This window comes from Mus caroli, chromosome 14 (genome assembly GCF_900094665.2).
Source record: "Mus caroli chromosome 14, CAROLI_EIJ_v1.1, whole genome shotgun sequence".
Taxonomy (NCBI): domain Eukaryota; kingdom Metazoa; phylum Chordata; class Mammalia; order Rodentia; family Muridae; genus Mus; species Mus caroli.
The window spans coordinates 47,194,405-47,214,743 of NC_034583.1; the positions used below are offsets into that span (position 1 = coordinate 47,194,405).

The 20,339-nt window shown below is 50.6% G+C and overlaps 2 protein-coding genes across 2 annotated transcripts in view; both read right to left on the reverse strand.

Annotated features, from left to right (window-relative positions):
- Adcy4 (adenylate cyclase 4) overlaps positions 1-12,637 on the reverse strand; it is a 15,463-nt gene extending 2,826 nt beyond the window's left edge. Inside the window, exons 1-20 of the mRNA XM_021181816.2 lie at positions 12,505-12,637; positions 12,085-12,275; positions 10,424-10,621; positions 10,169-10,330; positions 9,433-9,582; positions 8,494-8,642; positions 8,300-8,411; positions 7,519-7,646; positions 7,223-7,381; positions 6,862-6,994; positions 6,509-6,682; positions 3,811-3,845; positions 3,612-3,698; positions 3,366-3,435; positions 2,871-2,968; positions 1,876-1,960; positions 1,643-1,780; positions 896-1,021; positions 482-666; positions 192-276 (exon numbers count right to left, since the gene is read on the reverse strand). Of these exons, the coding sequence (XP_021037475.1) occupies positions 192-276; positions 482-666; positions 896-1,021; positions 1,643-1,780; positions 1,876-1,960; positions 2,871-2,968; positions 3,366-3,435; positions 3,612-3,698; positions 3,811-3,845; positions 6,509-6,682; positions 6,862-6,994; positions 7,223-7,381; positions 7,519-7,646; positions 8,300-8,411; positions 8,494-8,642; positions 9,433-9,582; positions 10,169-10,330; positions 10,424-10,621; positions 12,085-12,243 (2,433 nt within the window). The 5' untranslated portion in view covers positions 12,244-12,275; positions 12,505-12,637. The remainder of the gene's footprint in view (positions 1-191; positions 277-481; positions 667-895; positions 1,022-1,642; positions 1,781-1,875; positions 1,961-2,870; positions 2,969-3,365; positions 3,436-3,611; positions 3,699-3,810; positions 3,846-6,508; positions 6,683-6,861; positions 6,995-7,222; positions 7,382-7,518; positions 7,647-8,299; positions 8,412-8,493; positions 8,643-9,432; positions 9,583-10,168; positions 10,331-10,423; positions 10,622-12,084; positions 12,276-12,504) is intronic.
- Positions 12,638-13,544: 907 nt separating this feature from the next.
- Ripk3 (receptor interacting serine/threonine kinase 3) lies at positions 13,545-17,360 on the reverse strand. The gene is made up of 10 exons (XM_029469130.1): positions 17,118-17,360; positions 16,741-16,881; positions 16,327-16,636; positions 15,800-15,951; positions 15,632-15,678; positions 15,275-15,442; positions 15,101-15,168; positions 14,535-14,876; positions 14,371-14,428; positions 13,545-13,896 (listed from the first exon to the last, which is right to left on the reverse strand). The coding sequence occupies exons 1-10, from the start codon at positions 17,135-17,137 to the stop codon at positions 13,751-13,753; spliced, it is 1,452 nt and encodes a 483-aa protein (XP_029324990.1). The 5' UTR covers positions 17,138-17,360; the 3' UTR covers positions 13,545-13,750.
- Positions 17,361-20,339: the final 2,979 nt, after the last annotated feature.

The window sequence follows — 20,339 nt, forward strand, 5'->3', positions numbered from 1 at the left end:
GCCACTCACAGGGAAGGCTCAGCCACTCACAGGGAAGGCTCGGCCACTCACAGGGAAGGCTCGGCCACTCACAGGGAAGACTCAGCCACTCACAGGAAAAGCTTAGCCACTCACAGGGAAGGCTCGGCCACTCACAGGGAAAGCTCCGCCACTCACAGGGAAGCCCTGGCAGACTGAGTTGAAGCTCGTACCTGCCGAGCCAGGACCAGGAGTGTGAAGAAGAAGATGAAGAAGTAGATAGCTCCCATCAGCTTGGGTTCCTTCAGCACCCCTGGCCTGAGAGGTCAGAGTCAGGTTTGTCACTTGCTCTGTCCCTTCCTGATGGCCTCCTTCCTGTTCCCAGTGCCCACAGAGCCCTCAGCACCCCTCCCCCCTTCACTTTGCGGGTGGTTCAGGTCTGTGGGGTAAGGACAGTCTGCTGTGTCCTATCCTAGCCACACTCCTGAGGGCCAGAGCATGTGTGTCCCGAGACTGTACATACCTGGAGTCTGAAGGGCTTTGATAAAGGCGGGCAATGAGGCAGTCGGACAGCCAGGCGTGGGAATGCAGAAATAGGGAACAAGATGCCACCAGCCACAGCAGAAGTAGGAGCAGCTTCAGTTCGAAGCTCATGTGCAGAAAAAGGGAGCAGGAGAGGAAACCCAACACGCAGCAATGCATGGAGTACTGTGGGGCCGGGTGGGAAGGGAGGTCAGAGGTAGGCACATCCCTTGGACATACCCGGAGAATACCTAGGGTACCCGTTCTCCCAGGGCACAGGGTTTCTGGGCAAATAGGACTGTCATTCACAGGAACAGACACTAGATATGACTAATGCCTCTTGGACACTATGAGTTTGGGGACTAATGAGGAAGGGTATGGGGAAAGAGACCCAGGGCTGTACAAAAACACTCACTGGGATGCTGATGAGGGGGATGCTGATGAGGGGCAGGGATCCTGGCATCTCCCAGGAAGCATTGAAAGTCACAGACGACACATTGGAAGCCAGGAAAAGGCAGTCTGATGACACTGGTAAGAAGAGCTACGGAAGGAGATGAGCTGAAGGGCAGTGAATGCCTTGGGCACAGAGGAGAGGCTTCAGCTGGGTTGCACCTGATCTAGGGATGGGTTAAAGCCAGCATCCTAAAAGAGGGCATATTCTGCTACTCCTGTTTGGTTAAGAGAACTTCAGATGGGTCCTCACAGCCAGGAGGGATTTCGAGAATTGCCATGAATACTAGTATGTCAACAAATCACTGTCAGCTCTTGCCAACTATTTAAACACTCTAAGCCACCTTCCTTCCTTTCTTTCTTCCCTTATTTATTTAGTTATTTAGTTTTGTAATTTGGCCGGGGGATGGTTCCTATTAAATTCTAGGAATGATTATACATTCTATAAACTTAGCCAAGTAAGTTAAGAATGGTGTACGCATACAGGGGCAGAAAAGATAGAAAGGACATTCAACGATGTTAACATTGATTATTCCTGGAGGGCAGGACACACACACACACAGACACACACACAGACACACACACACACACACTCCTCCCAGCATCCTTTGGTCTTAGGTCAGCTGTCATTCTATATCCAAGGATTCCCTTTCAACCCCCAGCAGGTCCAATATGCCCTGATGGTGACAGATAGAACCCCCTTTGTCCTCACCAGGCTGGCGATGGCCATAGTGAATACTAGGAGGATGGTGGCCGTGCCCAGGGCTACTCGAAATCCTGGCCGTGTGGCCACCAGGACAGACAGTGCAGGCAGCCAGTGCAACATCTTGGGACCTTTCTGGACACACTTCTGTGGAAGAAGAGGTGTCATGGCTGCGGGGCTAGGAGTCCTTCTTCAGATTAGGGCTTCAGCTTGTCACTACCCCTTGCCCCAGACCCCTTTACCGTCAGGTGCTCTGAGAAGCAGACGAAGAGGAGGAGAAAGAAGAGAAGGAAGGTGATGCTGTAGGTGATGATCAGAGCTGGGGGCCTGAGAGAAGACAAGAGGGAGGCTTTGAAGTGCCAGAACAAGCTCTGCTGTGAGGGGCTGTGCCTGCCATCAGGCTGGGAGATAGGGGTTAGGGGAGGAAGAAGTCTCAGGTATCCAGACCAGCTACTGGTGGGGTCCAAGATAGGACATAATGTTCTGGGAACTGGACCGTCTAGAGCAGTATTTCAGTGAAATAGGAACTGATAATGTCTGGACAACATTGAAGGAGGCAGAGGGTTCACAAGAGTGGCCATCGCGCCGGGCGTGGTGGCGCACGCCTTTAATCCCAGCACTCGGGAGGCAGAGGCAGGCGGATTTCTGAGTTCGAGGCCAGCCTGGTCTACAGAGTAAGTTCCAGGACAGCCAGGGCTACACAGAGAAACCCTGTCTCAAAAAACCAAAAAAAAAAAAAAAAAAGAGTGGCCATCGCTGAATCAGATCAACCTCTGGGCTCAAGCCCTCTGAGTGTTGAACGAGACCTTCCTCTTTAAAGTAGTGGCTTAGGCTTGAGGCCTTATCTTAGATCTCAGTCATTTGCTGTGAGATTTGGGTTTCTTGGTAAGAACACAATGTCACCAGGATGCTGTTACTGTCTAAAGACATAAGGGGTTGAACATGATCAGGATGTGCTTTTTGTTGTTGTTGTTGTTGTTGTTGTTGTTGTTGTTCAAGTACTGAACCCAAGGCCTCATGAAGTGGATGCAGGCTTTCTGCCACTCAGTGACAGCCCCAGTCCCAGGGTGTGCATTAAGATGGGGACTGCGATTGTTACCTATGCTCCAGAGGATGTGGGTGGGTATCTGCAGTGCAGGGGAAGGTATCAAAGGAAGAAAGTGTGGGCCATGGGTCAGGAAGGGCAAAGGGTTCTACACAGAAGAGGCAGCGCCATTGCTGTCTGAAGTCATCTCACCTGGTTGTCACCAGCATTTGGATAGTGAAGTTGGACAGAAAAACCAGGAAGGTGCAGGCTGCGTAGTATTTGAACGCTGGAAGTGCAGAGAGCCGATACTGGAGGCAAAGGGGTATTGGTATTGAACACAGCCAGGAAGGTATCAACCCTAGGTGAGGTCTCCAGCTTCACTCTCTGCCCTCCAATTCATTTATGTAGCCTCACCAGTTTTCTTCAAGATGTCCCCACTCCCTTTACAACCTACCCTAATGACTCATTCTACAGATGACCTTTTTTTGGTCATGTAACCTGGGTAGCTCAGGATGACCTTGAACTCTGATCCTTCTGCCCTTGCCATCTAAGTATAGCCCTGTACCACCACACCTGGCACGACTTTCCTACTAGAGGCACAATCCCCTCATCCTAGGGTCAAAAACTATGCGGACCCAGGGAAGGCAGGTAGGGATAGAAGTCCTAAACTTTCTCGGGGGCAAGGTGCTCCTCTCTCCATCCCACCTGTTTCTCCATCTCCTTCTCTCTGAAGTACAGCGTCAGGAGGTTGAAGTCCTTCGACTGCTTCCACTGTCTGGTGTGAGGAAGGGGGTGTGAGCATCAGGCAGGATGGAGCAGGGCAGGGCAGGTGGAGGTCCTCTGGAAGGTATTTCTCTAGGACAGCTCTTTGCCTCTCTACAGACCCTCAGGGGAGCACCCACCCTCCTCCACCACACCACCGTTGGGCTTCCAGCCCTCTGGCTTTCATACTTCTGAGAGTTGAGTTGTTCGATGACCTGGAAGAACTTGGCATCACCAGTGTCCAGCTCATCATCTAGTCCCCGGGGGGTGCGACTCCTGCATAGTGACAGCCAAGCCTGTTACCTCAAAAGTGCCCAGACAAAGCAAAGCAGTTCTTTAGGGAGGACTCACCCAGTGTGCCCCACTGTCAAAGATGAGGGTTCCTCACCGGTCCAGGCTCCACTGGGGGCTGAAGGCTTTCTCCTGTGGAAAGAACACATGGTGGGGGTATGAGTACTCCCTCTTCATCTAGACAGAGTGTGAACCTGACCGAGTTATCTACATATGTCCTTGATTGTTTGCATTTGATCTGAATGAATTCTTCTGCTTCTAATGGCCTCCAGCCTATTGTATACTAAATCCCACTTACCCAGCAAGGAGCACTTCAAACTCTATTTCTTCATAACTCTATAGATTTACAGCATCTTTAAAGCCTTCATTTCATCTTGGCGAGCATCACTCAGTGGGGAAACCCTTTATCTTCTCTAGATTTGGGGGGCTGTTAGTTCTGTGTCTCCTTGAAGACTGAAGATTCTAAAGGCAGGGACTTTCCCATCATCCTTGAGTGCTAAAAATGTCATTGCCTTGAATTGAAAAGACTATAGAAAAAAATATTGACTCCTCTCTGACTTTTTGTGAGGTCAGCTATGCTGAGCAGACAGCTGGTCAAGGTAGATGACAAGGTATGGAGAAGAAAGAAATGGAAGGGAAATCAATTTGATTATAGCCACATAGCTATTTTTTGGCCAAAAGGAACACACAATATATGCAAAGATATAAAAATAGGCAGGCATGGCCGGGCGTGGTGGCGCATGCCTTTAATCCCAGCACTCGGGAGGCAGAGGCAGGTGGATTTCTGAGTTCGAGGCCAGCCTGGTCTACAGAGTGAGTTCCAGGGCAGCCAGGGCTATACAGAGAAACCCTGTCTTAAAAAGCCAAAAAAAAAAAAAATTGGCAGACATAAAAGAGCATCCATCAAGGGAGAAAGGGATGGCCTATGTGCCCCAGACCAGTACAAGAAGATGATAACTATCCTTTCCTACCCTCCACTGAGGGGGGTGGCAGATGCTAGATATGGGGCCTAGGTATGCATATACGCCAAGGCTTAGCTTTTTACCTATTCCCTATGTCTATAAGTTATATGAAAGTAGGAAAAGTATCTATTCATTTCCGTCTTCTCAAGAATTATACTAGTGTTTGACATTCAAGCATTCAAAAAAATGTGAGGGACAGGTTGGTGTGGAATCATATAATTCCAGCACCCAGGAGGCCCTAGGCAGGATAATTGCTTCCAGTTGGGCTACGTAGTGCGATCTTGTCTCAAACAACAAAACAGTGACAGGAACAGTGTTTGGATGGAACATTTCAGCACAAATACTGTTCTGCCTTCAAAGTTGCACAGTGAGGAGTAAGGAGATATTTGCCTCGAGTGCGTCTGAACCACAGCAGCACATGAAACTAGATGGAGTGGACCACACCTGTAATCTCTGCACTGGAGAGGCGGAGGTGGGAAGATCAGAAACTCCAAGGATACCCTTGGCTACATAGTGAGTTCAAAGCCCTCTTTGGAGGGAAAGAGACAGAATGGGCGTTTTTGGAATTGCTAGTATTTGACTGACTTCCTGACTCTTCAGAGGCCAACCTCAGGGTTGATGAGGCTCTGCCGCAATTCTGAGACACTCTCAAACAAGCTATGCTCGTCTCACAACTCTGACACTTCTTAGCCTCCACAACAACACTTTTTATCTTTTTATCACTGGAATTGCACGCAAGGTTGTCTCGTGGGCCTTGGGCTTGTGACCAGCTCCACACACTACTCCCTCTGCACCTTGGAGGCCTCACTCTACAACAGGGTGTGGGCTCCTGGAGTCTTCCTTCCTCTTCCTCCTGCTTGTTTAACCCCTATGACCTCTTCTTTCACTAGGCTGGTGTTTAGAAAAAGTCCTTCCTAGAGCTACGGCTGCCAGTGCCCCCGAGAATCTGCTGTTTACTGATGTTGAGAGTTGCTTCTACTGGGTGGAAAAGGAAAGAGAGGGATGTAATGTAGAAGTCTCTGAAGATGCCTCAAAAAACCCAACCAGGCTGTTCTAGGAGAGAATGTTCTGGAAAAGCTTCAGAAAGGGGGTTGGAGTATGGAGCATGTTTGGGAGGAGAAAGAATAGGGGAGAGTATGCTAAGGTACATGCTTTTAGGACCATGAGCTGGCCCTGTATTGAGCACCGACCCTGAGAAGCTGTGGTTGGGAGTGATTCAACAGCTTTCATTATGGGTGGGCCACAGGTCACCTCCAAGTTTTATAAATAGGCTCAGCAGTAAGAGGCCCTGCCTTAGCTTCATCCAGATAAGATGCAAGACAACTCCTTTTCCTCTGCCACTGCCTCGTGTGCTCACAGGGTCTTTCTTCTTCAAGGCCAGGAGCAATTCTTTTCTGTCGCCTCATCTGCCTTGTGTGTAAGTCATAAGGAGTAGAGGCACAACCCAGGTGGCCCACAAACTTAACGTTGGGAAGGATTAAAGAGAATAGGAAATCGGAGCAGAGGACACTGACAGAGGCATTTGCTGGTGGGATGGGTACACTGAATCAGAAGGAAGTGGGGCATAGGTAGCTATTTCCTTTGGGTGACAGGGGAAGGGGAGGTCGAGGTTCCGTGGCCATAGTGTCTATGGGAGCTTGCATTTCTCTGAGGTGAACTGGAAGGGAGGGCAAAGGAAAGCCTGACCCACTGACTGGGGCAACCAGGCAGTTCAGGAATGCTACACATTCCCAAATGATTCACTGTGGGTGAGGGGAGGCTGGGGGTGGAGCCTCAGGACAGTGGAGGCTGTTTCCCCCTAAGTGTGGGGGCATATAATGGAGGTGTACACACCGGTAGTGGAGTGGAGGTAGACACAGGACAGTCAAGGTGGCTTAGGTGGGCGAAAGGCTTGGCTGCACCCCAAGACTCCAGATAGCGAGTCATCAGAAGTGACGGACGCATCGTGTGCCCCTCCAGAGAAGACAGCAATCCTTTTGCGGTGCCCTTCTCGTCTTCCTCCTCAGCCTGGGACATGAGAAGTCTGAGTCAAAAGGAGATATTTCCCCATTCTCCCACATCCTTATAGGCCTGCTCCACCCACATCACAACACAGCAACTCAGTTTCTGGCATAAAAGAAAAGACTGGCTTTGTTGACTAGGTGGTCTGCTTGGTCTAATCTGTGAGGTCCGAGCTGAGCTTTTACCCGAGGGTCAATGACCAGGTATGTAGGTTCGCCTAGCTCCCGAAGGTACGGGTCTCGGTGTTCCGTGTCTGCCCTTTCCACAGCATAAGCTCCTGCTAGCAGGGCCAGTGTGGCCCCTGTGATGTGCACTCGTCTGGAAGTAAGGAACAGTGAGAGTCAGGAGGAAAAGCCTTGAAACCTTTAGTTTCTTTCAAAAACCATTCCCAGAGCTGTGTCCTCAAGAAAGGACCCATGTTGTAGGGAGGGCTTCCCAGCATCTCAGAATTTCCCTGCACTTGTCTGAAGGGACTGTGAACAGGACAGCAGCCTGTGAGAGACTCAACCGGTCATTTGAGTAGCTGTTCCAGGCTCCAGGACTTACCCTGGTACACCCCCTGCTTCCATATGGTTGGCCAATGTGACATCATGGGACCAGACATCATACTGCCACTTCTGTAGCCCGATGACTCCACAGAGAACGCTGCCCGAGTGCACGCCCACGCGCATGTTGATATCCACACCGGTGGCTACCCGAAGTTTCCTGAGCAGAGTGTGGAACAAGCTTAGTGCTGCCACGATTCTCCTTTTCCCCAGGAGGACTGCCACCCTGCCTCCCACACTCCCACCGCCCCAACACCCAGTGCTCTCAGTTTTTCCTGCTCACACACGCAAGCTGACCTGATGGCCCGGCACATGTCCAGCCCCATGCGCACACAATTGATAGCGTGGTCAGGCAGCGAGAGGGGCAGCCCGGACACACAGTAGTAACAGTCTCCCAGGATCTTGATCCGCATGCATTCGTGCTCCTGGGATTATGTGTGTGGGTGTGTAGAGGAACCTGGTTAGAGGCCAGAGGGGTAGGAGGGAGTTGGGGGAAGTTGGGGAGCAACTGTGGCATTCCTGAAGAACTTCTGAGGTTTGGAATGTCTAGGTCAGATCTATGGCGTCCCTTGATATGGGACTGAGGTCTCTCGGGCAATGTCTTCATCAGAGGGAATAATCAAAGACTGGAGTGTCTGTGGTTCTCCTCAGTTTGGGTGTATGTACGGTGCATTTCTATCAGCTCATGATATCAGGATGAGAAGCAAAGAGGCAAACGCCAAGCTAGAATGTAGCCGTCCACCATCCACCATGCCTGATTAGCTGCTAAGCTGTGCTATAGGGAACAGAAATTCCTTCTGGAGAGGCCTCCCAAGGTAAGCATGTCTGGAGATCTCTGCACAGATGTGGAGGTATCATGCTTAGGAGATCAGATGTGGGGAGGTCTCTCGGGGACGGTGACAGTTTCCCAGTGGGAGTGTCTGTGAGCGGTTCCTACTTCTACCCCATTATTTGGGAGCTTGGCTTGGCTCCAGTGTAAGACTTCTTAGAAGATGTGTGCTTTCCTTGCAAGAGGCTCCCCAGTGCATGGTATGTGAGCCCCCCTCTCCCCCAGGGTGGAGAGGAGAACCCCTCTGACCTTGGCAATCTGGTCGAACTTGCCAAAGAGCTCATTCAGCATGAGCACCAGCTCCTTTGGGGAACACTCACTGGCCAGCCGCGTGAAGCCCACGATGTCAGCATACAGCACACTGTATGTAACGGGGTGAGCCATGGTAACAGGGCCAGGGCAGCAGCCCAGGGGCCCTCCCCTCTGGCTGGCTTGCCTCATACCTCACTCCTTGGTGCCTCTTGACGTACAGGCTGTGAAAGTTGTTTGTGTTCTCTGGCCGTGAGTGCTGTCCAGCCTGCAGCCGGGCCATGATCTCTGCTTTCATCTCTCGGGCCAGGTAGGCAGGAAGGATGGACAAGAGGAGGTGCTCCTGGAGAAGGCCCCATGAGTGATACCTCTCCTACCCTGCTGTGCCCTATAACCAAGAACCCTAGCCCTTCAAATTACTCAGGCTCCCACATATTACATGCTATCTACTAGTAGCTCCCCGACCTTTCCAGTCCACCCAGCAGGACTCCAACACCCCAATCTGTCCTGGTCACTTTTAAGGACCAAAGTCAACACCTAAATTTGAAATCTTCCTTTAATATAATAACTTTCACCACCACCACCACCACCATCATCATCACCACCACCACCACCATCATCATCATTTTGAGACAGTATCTTACTATGTATCCCTCTGGATGGCCTGGAATTCACTATCTAAACCAGGGTGGTCTCAAACTCACTCACAGAGGTTATGTCTGCCTTTGCCTCCCAAGAGCTGATATTAAAGACACAGCACACCACTACACCAGACCAAGATTTAATTTATCATTGTTGAATGGTGTATATATTTGTGGGCACATGTGCCACAGTGTATGGGTGGAGGTCAGAGGTCAGCTTGTCCTTGTCTCCATCCACCTTTGCTTAGGTTCTAGGATCTGAACTCACCTCCTCAGGTTTGTGCAGCAAGGGTCTCACCCTCAGCTATCCCACTGGGTTTCAACTGGTGCCTAGCAACAGTCTCCCACGGGCAGGCAACTTCACAGTTTGTATAAAGGAGGAAAATACTTGAGGAAGGCAAATGAATTACCCAGAGCCACTTAGAACGAAGGTGCTAAAAAGCTGCTTTTTCTGAGCTGCTGTCCCTTTCCTGCCTCTTAGGTCCCACTGACCTGGTGCTTTTTCTCAGTGTCCAGCCTCCGGCGTGAGTGCAGAGAGCTAAGAGCCTCCCGGAACGTGGCCCGCAATGCTCGCTCCATCAGGGCCTTGTGGTACGCCCCCACCAGGTTCCCACACAGGAACAACACCGCGTTTGCTGCCAACTGTGGGCAAAGGCCAGACTTAGAAAGTGTACCACTCCCCTAACCCTAGTGGGTGGGGGAGTCTATCAGTGTAGTTGGAGTTAGTTCCAAACACAGGACGAGGAGAGCTGGCTCTATGGTTAAGGACCTAGGTATCTCAGAACAATCGGAGCCACTCTGTGAGTTGGTTGCTTTTCTTCTCGGCTCTGCTATAGACTCTTGGCTGTGGAGCCAACCTGACCGCTTAGGCTTAGCTATCTTGCATGTATATTTCCTCTGTCTAGAGTGCTATTCCTCCATATTCGTCTCCTGAGCCCATTCCAGCCGCAAGAGACTGCTCCAGGTCTGATTCAACGTTTTCCATGAATGCTCCACTTTTTACTTCTGTACCTCCGAGAGAATCTTGACTGATTTCCCCATGGCTATAGTGCCCTCTTCTGACAAAGGTAGGCATGGTGCAGTGATGTAGCAGCAACACCAGAGGTCGCTATAGGGGCGTTATCAGTGCTTGGCTCCAGCGAGGGCCGAGACGTGCCTTGGATAATACAGCATTACCAAGCAGCTGAGCCAGCTCTGGGCACACTATCTGCCCCACTTGCATTTTTACCTGTGGTAGCAGAGCTCTCTGTGACTCAGGCTGCCACCCAAGATACAGTCCAAGGACCAGCAGGTGAGAGAGGGATGAGATGACCCCCGCAGCAGCAGCATCCCGCATGCCCAAGGGCAGCATGGCGTACACGGTGAAGATGATGAAGAGGAAAAAAGACACCTAGAAAAGGGTGTGGGAAGCTGAAGGCCCGTGATGTTGCGCCCAGGGTCTAAGTTTGAGGTTCACCTTCCCCCAAGCCTTGATTCTCCTTACCTGGTCCCAGGCACTCACCACACCCCCAGTGAACAGAAATCCATAGCCCAAAGCCAGCAATGCAACCCATATGAGACCAGAAAGAGGTCGTGTCCATCGCTGCAGTTGCTGCTCCCGGGAAGCGAGCCCCAATAGCAGAGAGAAGCCACCCAAAGCACACAGCACAGTTGTCAGGAAGCTTGGGTCTGAGGTCAGCTCCTGCGGAGAAAAGATATCTGAAGCCAGGCTGGGAGGAGATACTTTGAAGTTCTCTCAAGGTGAGAAAGAGCAAGTTAGGTGTCCTTCAAACCAGCTCGGCAAAGTATCTGAAACGCATGCGCACAAAGGATAGAGGGCTGGTGAGATGCTACAGTGGGGGAGTGGAGCGTGCCACCAAATGTTCTGGCTTAATTTGCAGAATCCACATAGTAAAAGATGAGAACTCATACCTTTGAGTTGTCTTTTGACTCCCCCCACACAGATAAGTGAATAATAATAATATAAAAAACCATACACAAGGAAACAGGGGCCACTGACACGTGTTTTTCACATTAGATCAAGCCAAGAGAAATTTCTAAAACCCTACTGTTTTATCCACAGAGGTCAGCAGTGTCACCTGGCTCCACCTAATATATCTCAAACATTTGCATGGGACGAGGGAGAGCTGAGGCCGGGCTGCTCTTGGCTATTTGCAAGCCTGTGCTCTTCTGTATTGCAGGTGTGTTAGTGTTTGTTTGTTTGTTGTTTGCTTATTTAGTTAGGCAGGGGCTCATGTAGCTTGGGCTGGCCTCCAACTCACTGCAGCTGAGAACTTTGAGCTCCTGGTCCTCCTGTCCCTATCTCTCAAGCCATGGGACTCTAGACTTGCCTGGCTATCCCCACAGGTAAAGGAGAGCGGTGGCATCCACTTGGCTTTCAGAGTGAATGTCATCCGAATGGCTAATTTGCTTGGGAGAAAGAATCCCTTTCTCCTGAAGCCAAGCCACTAAACTTCACAAATGTCTACTGGGGCAGCCCAAGTTTCTGCAACCCCTCGCTCCCCCTAGCACTGAGTTCTGAGTGGCTGCCTTTCCTCTAGCCTATAAGTCCCAGTACTACCCTACCCCTCGTCCCTCCTCTTTCAGGACTTGGGGTAGCCAGGGGTTAGTTCCCAGTCATGTGCCCCCCCTTACCTCCCAGGAATGAAAGGGAAACCCAGAGTGGAAGAGTTCCCCTTTCTTGCCCAGAATGAAAACGAAAAAACAAAAACAAAAACAAAAACAAAAAGATGGAGGAAGGCAAAAACTATCTTTTGGAAGTCTGTGGGCACAGCTAGCAGCCCCACATCCCCAAATCTGGATAGAGAAAAAGTCAGGAAATGACTCTCCCCAGGGACGTGAGTAGAGTTTCCTCTCTGGAAAAATGGAAAATCCGGTGTTGGATTTACTTGAGAACCAACAGAACACAGTGAGAAGCATTCGGGACTCACTTACGTCCTAGTATTGACCCAGAGACTAAGCTTAGAGGGTGGAGAGCTCTGTCACATGTACCCAGAGTCACAATTCATGAGATTCAACAGTTCGTTTTTGGTTCCCAGCAAAGACATTATTAACTAAAAGACCTCGCAAATCTCAGATCTTCAAATGTCCCCAGCCCGAAGTAGCCCCTGCCTAGAGCAGGTTCCCACATCTAGCCCATCTTACCCTGCCGCTGGCCCAGGCGACGGCGGGCAGTGCCACCAGCGCGCAGAGCACAATGACCAAAAGCAGTATCAGCAGTGGGTACTGTTGGCTCAGGCTGTAGTAAGTTTCGTAGAAGAGATCTTCGCTGGGAGGAGGCCGGGGACTGAAGAGGCGGGCCATGGTCTTCCCCGCCCCAGCCCGGAGCCCCTGCCCTAGGGATCACAGGGCGCTGAGTTAATAACCTGGCCCGGACCACCGCGCTTTCCCACCTCTCCCGAAGCCACTCTCGCCCAAGCCACTAAGCTTTCAGCAGCAATAGGGTTCCCTGCTAGGTGCTCTCTCACAGGGCTCCCAGCTGTGACAAGACTTCTTTATCCTTCCCACAAACCATACCGTGTTAGTGTCCTGGCTGGAGCTGAGAAGAAGGTGCCCCAGACTCACCGCTTTGGGTCAGGCTCCAGAAGTTCTCTCAGCAAAGCTAGGCTCCAGGAGGGAACCTGGGTGGGATGGCTACCATTCACCTTCGCTGCTTTGCTAGTGGCTCAGGGCCTGCCGGGCGACTGGCACTTCCCTCTTGGCGCCAAGGCCCCCTCCCACTTCCCCGCGATACAGTCCAGCCCCTTCCCGTTCTGGAGCCTGACTCCCCTGGCTGCTTCCCATGCCCAGATTGCATTCTCTAATCATCGCCTTCTCTTTTTCTTTAACGGACGAAGTCGATGAGCAGGTGGGCCGTGGGAGAAACACAAGGTAACGGGGGAAGGGGACAACAAAGGGATGTGACAAGATAAGGACACAATATTTGGAAGTGGGGAGGCCAAGGAAAGCCTGGGAGAAAGTGGGGAAGAGGGGGGGGGGCCCTGGTACCAGCTGGGGCTGGGGTGTGGGTGAGGTCAGGAGTGACATTTCCCGTTTACTCTTGTTCCCTCTGGTGTCGCCAAGTGTGAACTGTCTGACCATTTTCAGCTCCTTGGGTTGGTGTTCCTTTTTGTTGGATATAGTTATCAATTCTTGGATACGGAGACTCAAAACAAAAACAAACAAAAAACCCTGCTGCCATGCCTAGGAAAGCAAGGTGCAGGAGGTCTGTGCAGCAGGTGTATGATGGTCTAGAGAGCCTGGGGTGCCTTCAAATTTCCTGAGACACCTTCCTTACCAGGGCCCCAAAACCCAGTGCTCAAAATCAAGGAGAAAAGGGGGGACTTCTCTCCTGTCAGCCTAGGCTTAGGGTGGTATCAGCCCTGAGCTCTGGAGGAAGTACCCCACCCTGAGACTGGAGCATTAGAGAGCAGAGCCCCTGATTCCTTCCTGCCAGCAGCTGGACCCTGACCTTATGAGCCAGGAGGTGGCCTATATCTCAATATCTGGTCCCCAGGTCCCTTTTTCCTGTAGCACCAACTCTCCCCCCCACCTCACCCCCCCTCCAGGGTATCCAGCTCCTGGCTGCCCATCCCTGATGCCCTGGATTGACACCTCAGATTCTCTCATAGTTAACATACTATGTTTATTGACTTTAAGGAGATAGATCAAATGTCAGTTTGGGTGTAGGTCCAACTGTCTTCACAGAATGTTGTGAGCTTCAGGAAGTGGCAAGGATTGTCTTAGCCAGTCCAGGTTGATTAGAACGTAATTTTTATTGCCACGCTGCCTGAATGGTACACTTCCGGCTCTTGCAGTGATTCTCTGAAGTCTACTTGTGGAAGGGCTGCCTTCCCCTACCCCTGCCGAACTGTGCTGGGTCATAATTGGGCAAGGCAGTTCTTGGTGGTACTACCAAGGAGTTGTAGTTTCCAATCTGCACTTCAGAACAGTTGTTGAAGATAAGAGACGGTGGCCCTTTAAGAGGAAAGGAGGAGGTGATGGTGAGAGGGTTCAGAGGTTAGAAAGATGAGGTTGGCAAGCACTTTGGGGAAAGGGGCAGTGACACCTTGTGATTACCCTGGGGAATGCAAATGCAGGGTCTTCACCTGCTAGCTACTGTGTCCCAGTATGAGCTGTGCCTCTTCAGAATTAGTCTTGTAGAAGCTCAAAGGAGTAGTGCTGGCTGTTTGGGTGTCTTTGATGGGAGACTTTCTGGACTTGCTTATCAATAAAGGAACTGTGGGGGCTCACAGACTCTGTGCTGGGAAAAGTCAGTGGGATCCTCTCCTAGTGGATGTCATGTTCCTCGTATTAAGCGAGGCAGACAGATCGGGTTAGATGATCTCTAGTCATCCCTTCCCACCTCCAGAGTAACTCATGTCTATAGATGAGTGCTGAGGAGGAAGGTGAGCTGAGCAGGGAGAGCAAGAGAGAATGAAGAATGGGTACCTGTCGTTGGATTCGGTGGGGTCCAGGAATACCAAGGAGTGCCGTGTCTTCCATCTCCCTGCAAACAACACAGAGCTCTCAGGCTTTCTATTCAAGAGGCTAATCTCATCACCGTGCAGTTCTCCTGGGTAAGAGGGTGTGCTCTAGTCTTGCCAGTGTCTCACCTGATTCCTTTGGGGGTGAGGACCGGGAGTCTCAGTAAAGACTGGCCTGGGTGTTGTGCCTCTGAAGGGTAAAGTATGTGGAATCTGGGGAGTGCCAGCCATGGGGTCAGAAGATGTCCTTGCTGGTGTGGCATGCCCAACTGATGTGTCCTGTGCTGGCCTCTCAGAAAGGTTTATGCATTTTCCAGGAACTGGTCGGGAGGGTTCCTCCAAATGCAGGCGGTCCAGCATTTCAAAAACCATGGTTTCCCTCGGGCAATCCATTTCTGTGCCTCTTTGGCTTGGCTCTTTGGCAGACAAGTTTCTGCCGCTGCTTCTGTGCTGAGACAGATAATGCTTTACCTGTGCAGACAGGGGGACCTTGTTGTCAGGAGCCGGGGCAGCCAAAGGAAACCCCAGTGAATATTTTCTTGGTCTCTGGAGACTAAGGAGTAGGTTCTGGTGAATGGGAATGACAATCAAGGATTAAATAATGGTGGCCAGTGAAGATAAACTGAACGGTTAAGGGAGCCACTTGTGCCATCTCCAAATAGTTCCTGGATGGGAAGGCAGTGCTAGAAACTCACCTCGGAGACAGCAGCATCTACCTTGTCCTTTACCAGATTGTAAACTTCATTGGTTTTTGGTTCGCAGTCTGAAAGACAACAGCGAGTTGTATACGAGTTGGACTTCTTTCCTTAGAGAAGCTCCTTGATGAAGACCCAAGCCTACCCTAGCTGCCAAAGATACGGCTAACTCACCCTGGAAGGATGGCCTGCTTTTGGACTGGGAACCCCAGCAAAGAATCATTAACTCCTTCAGTCTTTCCAAGCCGGGAGTCTCAGGGCTGTCTGGAGGCAGCTCTGTCAGTGGAGGACGACTCTGCCTGTCACACACTGTTTCCCGGATTAGTGAAGTCTTGTCTACCACTGGAGTTGGGGGATAACATAAGGAATTCATGAAATGAGGGGACAGCCCATTCTATCTCGGGCAGGAGCAGGGAGAGTCATCCAAGTGGGAGGTGAGGTGGTAAGAGGGCAGTGTGTTAGTGGGTCAGGGTAAAAGGGAGGGCTCCAGGGGGTTTTAGGTGCTTTCGGGTACTCCATTTGGAGTCTTACACTCAGCTTCTCTGCCAGCCAGCACTGCCCACGTGAGGATTCCAAAGCTGTACAGACACAAATGGAGGCTTAGATGGCCTCTGGGGAGACATCTTTCCTGTATCATACCCTTTAGAAGGGCCCAAATTGGTATAGAGATTTGGAGTGTGTTTGGGGTGGGTGGTTTACCTGTAGACATCACTCGCTTTAGAAGCCTTCAGGTTGACATTAACCAACAGCTCTGGGTCCAAGTAAGCTAGGGTGCCCCCAGAGTCCCTGGATCCTGATCCTGACCCTGACTGGGACCCTCCCTGAAACGTGGACAGGCCAAAATCTGCTAGCTATAAAGGAAAGGAAAGGGAAGGTATTAGATGAAGGGGGTGGGGGTCAGAGATTTTTCCCTCTCTTGCTCCCCAGAAGATGCAGCAGCCTCAGCTTTTTGGAAGGTGGTATGGAGGACCAGAGGGAAGGTAGAGTCATTGAGACCTTAGCAGGAGATCTGAGTTGCTGATGGGCAGGCCTGAGATAAGTCAGCCTGGGTCCATGAGGGTGCATTAGGCCTGTGGAACTGAGCCAGGGGGTTAAGAAGGGCCTCTGGTAAGGAGGGTCACCTGGTATGACTAGAGATAAAACTCCTAGTTGGGTCTTGTCATGTATTCAGAGGGACAGGTACTCAACATGGTCCCACGTCTACACTAGGTTGTAGATGGACTAACCTTGGCGTGGAGCTCTGGGTCCAGCAGAATGTTAGAGGGCTTGAGGTCCCGGTGCAGGAGCGGAGGGTTCAAGCTGTGTAGGTAACACATCCCCAGCGCCACTTCCTGCAGCAGGCGACAGAGGAGTGGCCAGGGCCGAGGGCACTCAGGTTGCAGCAGCCCTGCGAGGGAGCCGTTCTCCATGAATCTTGTCACCAGAGCCTGCCCGGACACGAAGTCCCACTGGAGGTCCTCAGTGACCCCCAGCAGGAGCAGAACGTTCTCATTACGAAGATTAACCATAGCCTTCACCTCCCTGGATATCTTCTTCCTACACGCCGAAAGGGGGCCAAAATTGGATTGCGCTCTGAAAGACCCCACCCTTGCCCCACTCAGGCTCGTGACCACACTCTGACTACAGCTGGGGTCACTCACGAGTTCACGATCTTGACTGCTACATCATGGTTCCATTTTCTGTGGTGTGCCCGGAACACGACTCCGAACCCTCCTTTGCCCACAAACTCCAGCTTCTTCAGTTCTTCACGGCTCACCAGAGGAAACGACGCACCAGTAGGCCTGAAAAAGGTTCTTGTCCGGTAGGGGGCCCATCCCCCAGCCTAGCGCATCCTCTGTCTCCCAAGCGCCGGGATTCCGTGACTGCGCGTGGGCAGCGTAGGCAGCGTGTCTAGCCTCCCCACTGCTGCCCGCCTCACCCCCCAGCTTTGTCCCCTGCCTCAGAAAAGGCGTCCTTTGAGTGTGTCCCCGGGCCACCTGTGTGGGTGTGCGGGAGACACAGCTCACTCCCGACTCACCATAACTTGACAGAAGACATCGTCGGGAGCTAGCGGCTTCCTGGAGTTATGTGCGCACAGACGGAGCTGGAAACCCGACGTCTACGGCTGAGTGTGGACTGAGAGGAAGGCAGGGTCTGCAAGGGGAACAAACAATCGGTTGGTCAAGGCACGGAGGTTCAGGCCCCGAATTCCGCTTCCCAGGTCGCTCCCCCGGACTTTGAATGAGCGACTTCACAACTTCCCTTTCAAATAAGAGGCTCCTTCTATCTCCGCCCCCTGGGGTGGAGCATTGAAAACTTTGGGGCTATTTCCTGTGCACGTGCCTTGAAACTGCTTCCACCCGAGAAGCGACCCGGCACTGGGCGTGCCACAAAAGGTGTCCTCACCATCCAGGAACGATTGACTCCCCACGGTTGCCAGTCTCTCTTGGACCCCTTAGCTCCACCGCTTGCCAACCACATTTTGATGAAGGGAGGATGGAGATCAGGAGGATTTTATGGTCCTAAGATCTCGGAGTAACGCTTCTAGTAAGGGTTGTCTTGGGCCAGGTACACATACTGGCTTCTTAGATCAACCGTATTTTCTTTTCTATAGAGGAGGAAACCCAAGTACTTACAGTTTAAATCGCTTGGCCAAGTAAGTATGGGACTAGTTTAGAACCGAGTTCTGCTCCACCAAGCTAGCCCTTATTTTATTTATTTATTTATTTATTTATTTATTTATTTATTTATTTTTGAGACAGGGTCTCTTTTTGGAGCCCTGGTTGATCTGGAACTCGAGTATAGAGACCAGGTTGACTCAAACTCACAGAGAGCCATCTGCATCTGCCTCCTGACTAAGTGCTGGGATTAAAGGTGTACGCCACCATGCTTGGCTTATTTATTTATCTTAAAATTTATTTATGTGTGTGCATGTCCATGCATGTGGTGAAGGGGTGCATGTCATGGTGTGTGTGTGTGTGTGTGTGTGTGTAGGTGTTGGACCTTGTTTGAGATAGGGTCAGTTTGTTCTCTGCTGTGTGCATAATGCTATGTGTTAGCCTGTTAATGTCCCAGTATTCTCCTGTCTCTCATCTTACTGTAGGAACACTGGCATGGTATACATGGGCTACTGTCCCCAATGTCACTTTAGTTGTGGGAATATGAGTTCAGGTCCTCATGCTTGCATGACAAGAATTTTGCCTACTAAGCGGCTCACACACACACACACACTCCAGCTCAAGTTAGCTTATTCTTCTTGCCAATGCCTCTGGGCTATATAAATCTACCTGTGGTGCAGGTAAGGTATGAGGAACGCAGCAATGCACTAAAGGACCTCTCAGGATCCCTGCTCAGCAAGAGCAGCTACTAAGTAGAGGTTGTCTGATCTATAAACTGTGGAGCTGGAAGGGCCAGGGTCTATCCCAGGGTATTGCAATGAGGATAGGTGTGCTGGCCCTGCAATCGAGCCACCGCTGCTGTGATGGCCTCTGTCGCAGCTCTAAGGGCTTCCCACCCTTTCCCTTGTGTGACACCTTTGTCAAGTAAATACTCCGATTCATGCTTCAGGCAAGCATGGCATATATTCTCCATGAAAGCTTTTCAAGATCCTAGAGTGTCAGACTGTTGGGTAACAGGAGGACTGGTGGTGCACGCCTTTAATCCCAGCCCTCAGGAAGCAGAGGCAGGCAGACATCCAGGACCAGCCTGGTCTACATAAGGAGTTTGAGGCCAGTTTAGCTACATAGCAAAACCTTGTCTCAAAATAAATAAGTACAAATGAGTTTAAGGTAGGGGCTGGAGAGATGGCTCATCAGCGAAGATGACCGGTTGGTCTTCCAGAGGACCCTGGCTTGATTCCCAGTACACACATGGTGGCACACAATTGTATGTAACTCCAATGCCAGGGGATCTGACACGTTCTTGTGTCCTCTGTGGGCACTAGGCATGCATGTGGTCACAGACTACATGCAGATTTAAAAAAAAAATCAAACTAAATTTGAAGTAGCCAACAGATCCCTATATTCTATCACTCAGTGGCATAGTTGTGGCTGGAGGTAAAAATAACTGGATAGTCGGCCCTAGCATTCAGTCCTTAATAGGAAGATCCAACCTCAAGCTAACACTCTGGAGCAATTTCATAGTTACTCCCTATTCCTTCTTCCCAGGCCCAGTAAACCACCATTCCCACCTCATTCCTACTCCCCAACCTTCGCTGACAAACACTTCAGATGCCTTATAAAAGAGACACACCACTAATTCCAATACTCTGGAGGCAGAGTTAGACCAACCTGGTCTACGGACAGGGCTACACAGAGAAACCCTGTCTCAAAAAGAAAAAGAAGGAGGAGGAGGAAGAGGAAGAACCATATGCTATCTTATATGACTGGTTTACTTCATTTGGATTCAGACACAACATCTTCGAGGTAAATTATGTTATGGGATGTTTCTGAATTTTATTAAGGTTAAATAATATCCATAAACGCTGAAACTATTCTAGCACAGTGCATACCACACCTCTATGCCCATCCATCCATCCTGGGCATTGGTTGGTTTTCTCCTTTCAAACATTGTAAATGACAGTGCTGTGGACATTATTGTACAGAAGCTATTTGAGTCCCAGCTTCTAGTTCTTTTCGGAGGTAGAAGTGCTCATAGCAGATGCTGTTTGGAAGAAGAGAGTCACCCCTCTCATCAGCGAGGGTTTGGAAGGATGCTCAGTGATTTGGGTTGAGTGTGCTGGAAAACATGCTCTCCTTGCTGCACTTCAGAGTTCCTGAAATCTTTTTTTTCTTTGTTTGTTTTTTTTTTTTTTTTTTTTTTTTTTTTTTTTTTTTTTTTTTTTTCCGAGACAGGGTTTCTCTGTGTAGCCTTGGCTGTCCTGGAACTCACTCTGTAGACCAGGCTGGCCTCAAACTCAGAAACCAGCCTGCCTCTGCCTCCCGAGTGCTGGGACTAAAGGAATGCACCACCACGCCCAGCAAGTTCCTGAAATCTTAGTTTCCATCGTTAGGGATATCTTAGTCTGTGGAGGGGAGGTGTGCGTTCATTATTTTAGAAATGTTGTCTTTTCACTCCTTGAAAAATATACATTGGCAGGATGTACAATCGGTGTTTACATTTTTTCCCCTCTTCTGGTGTGATTCCAAATTTACACATTGTTTTAGTCAGGGTTTCTATTCCTGCACAAACATCATGACCAAGAAGCAAGTTGGGGAGGAAAGGGTTTATTCGGCTTACACTTCCATACTGCTGTTCATCA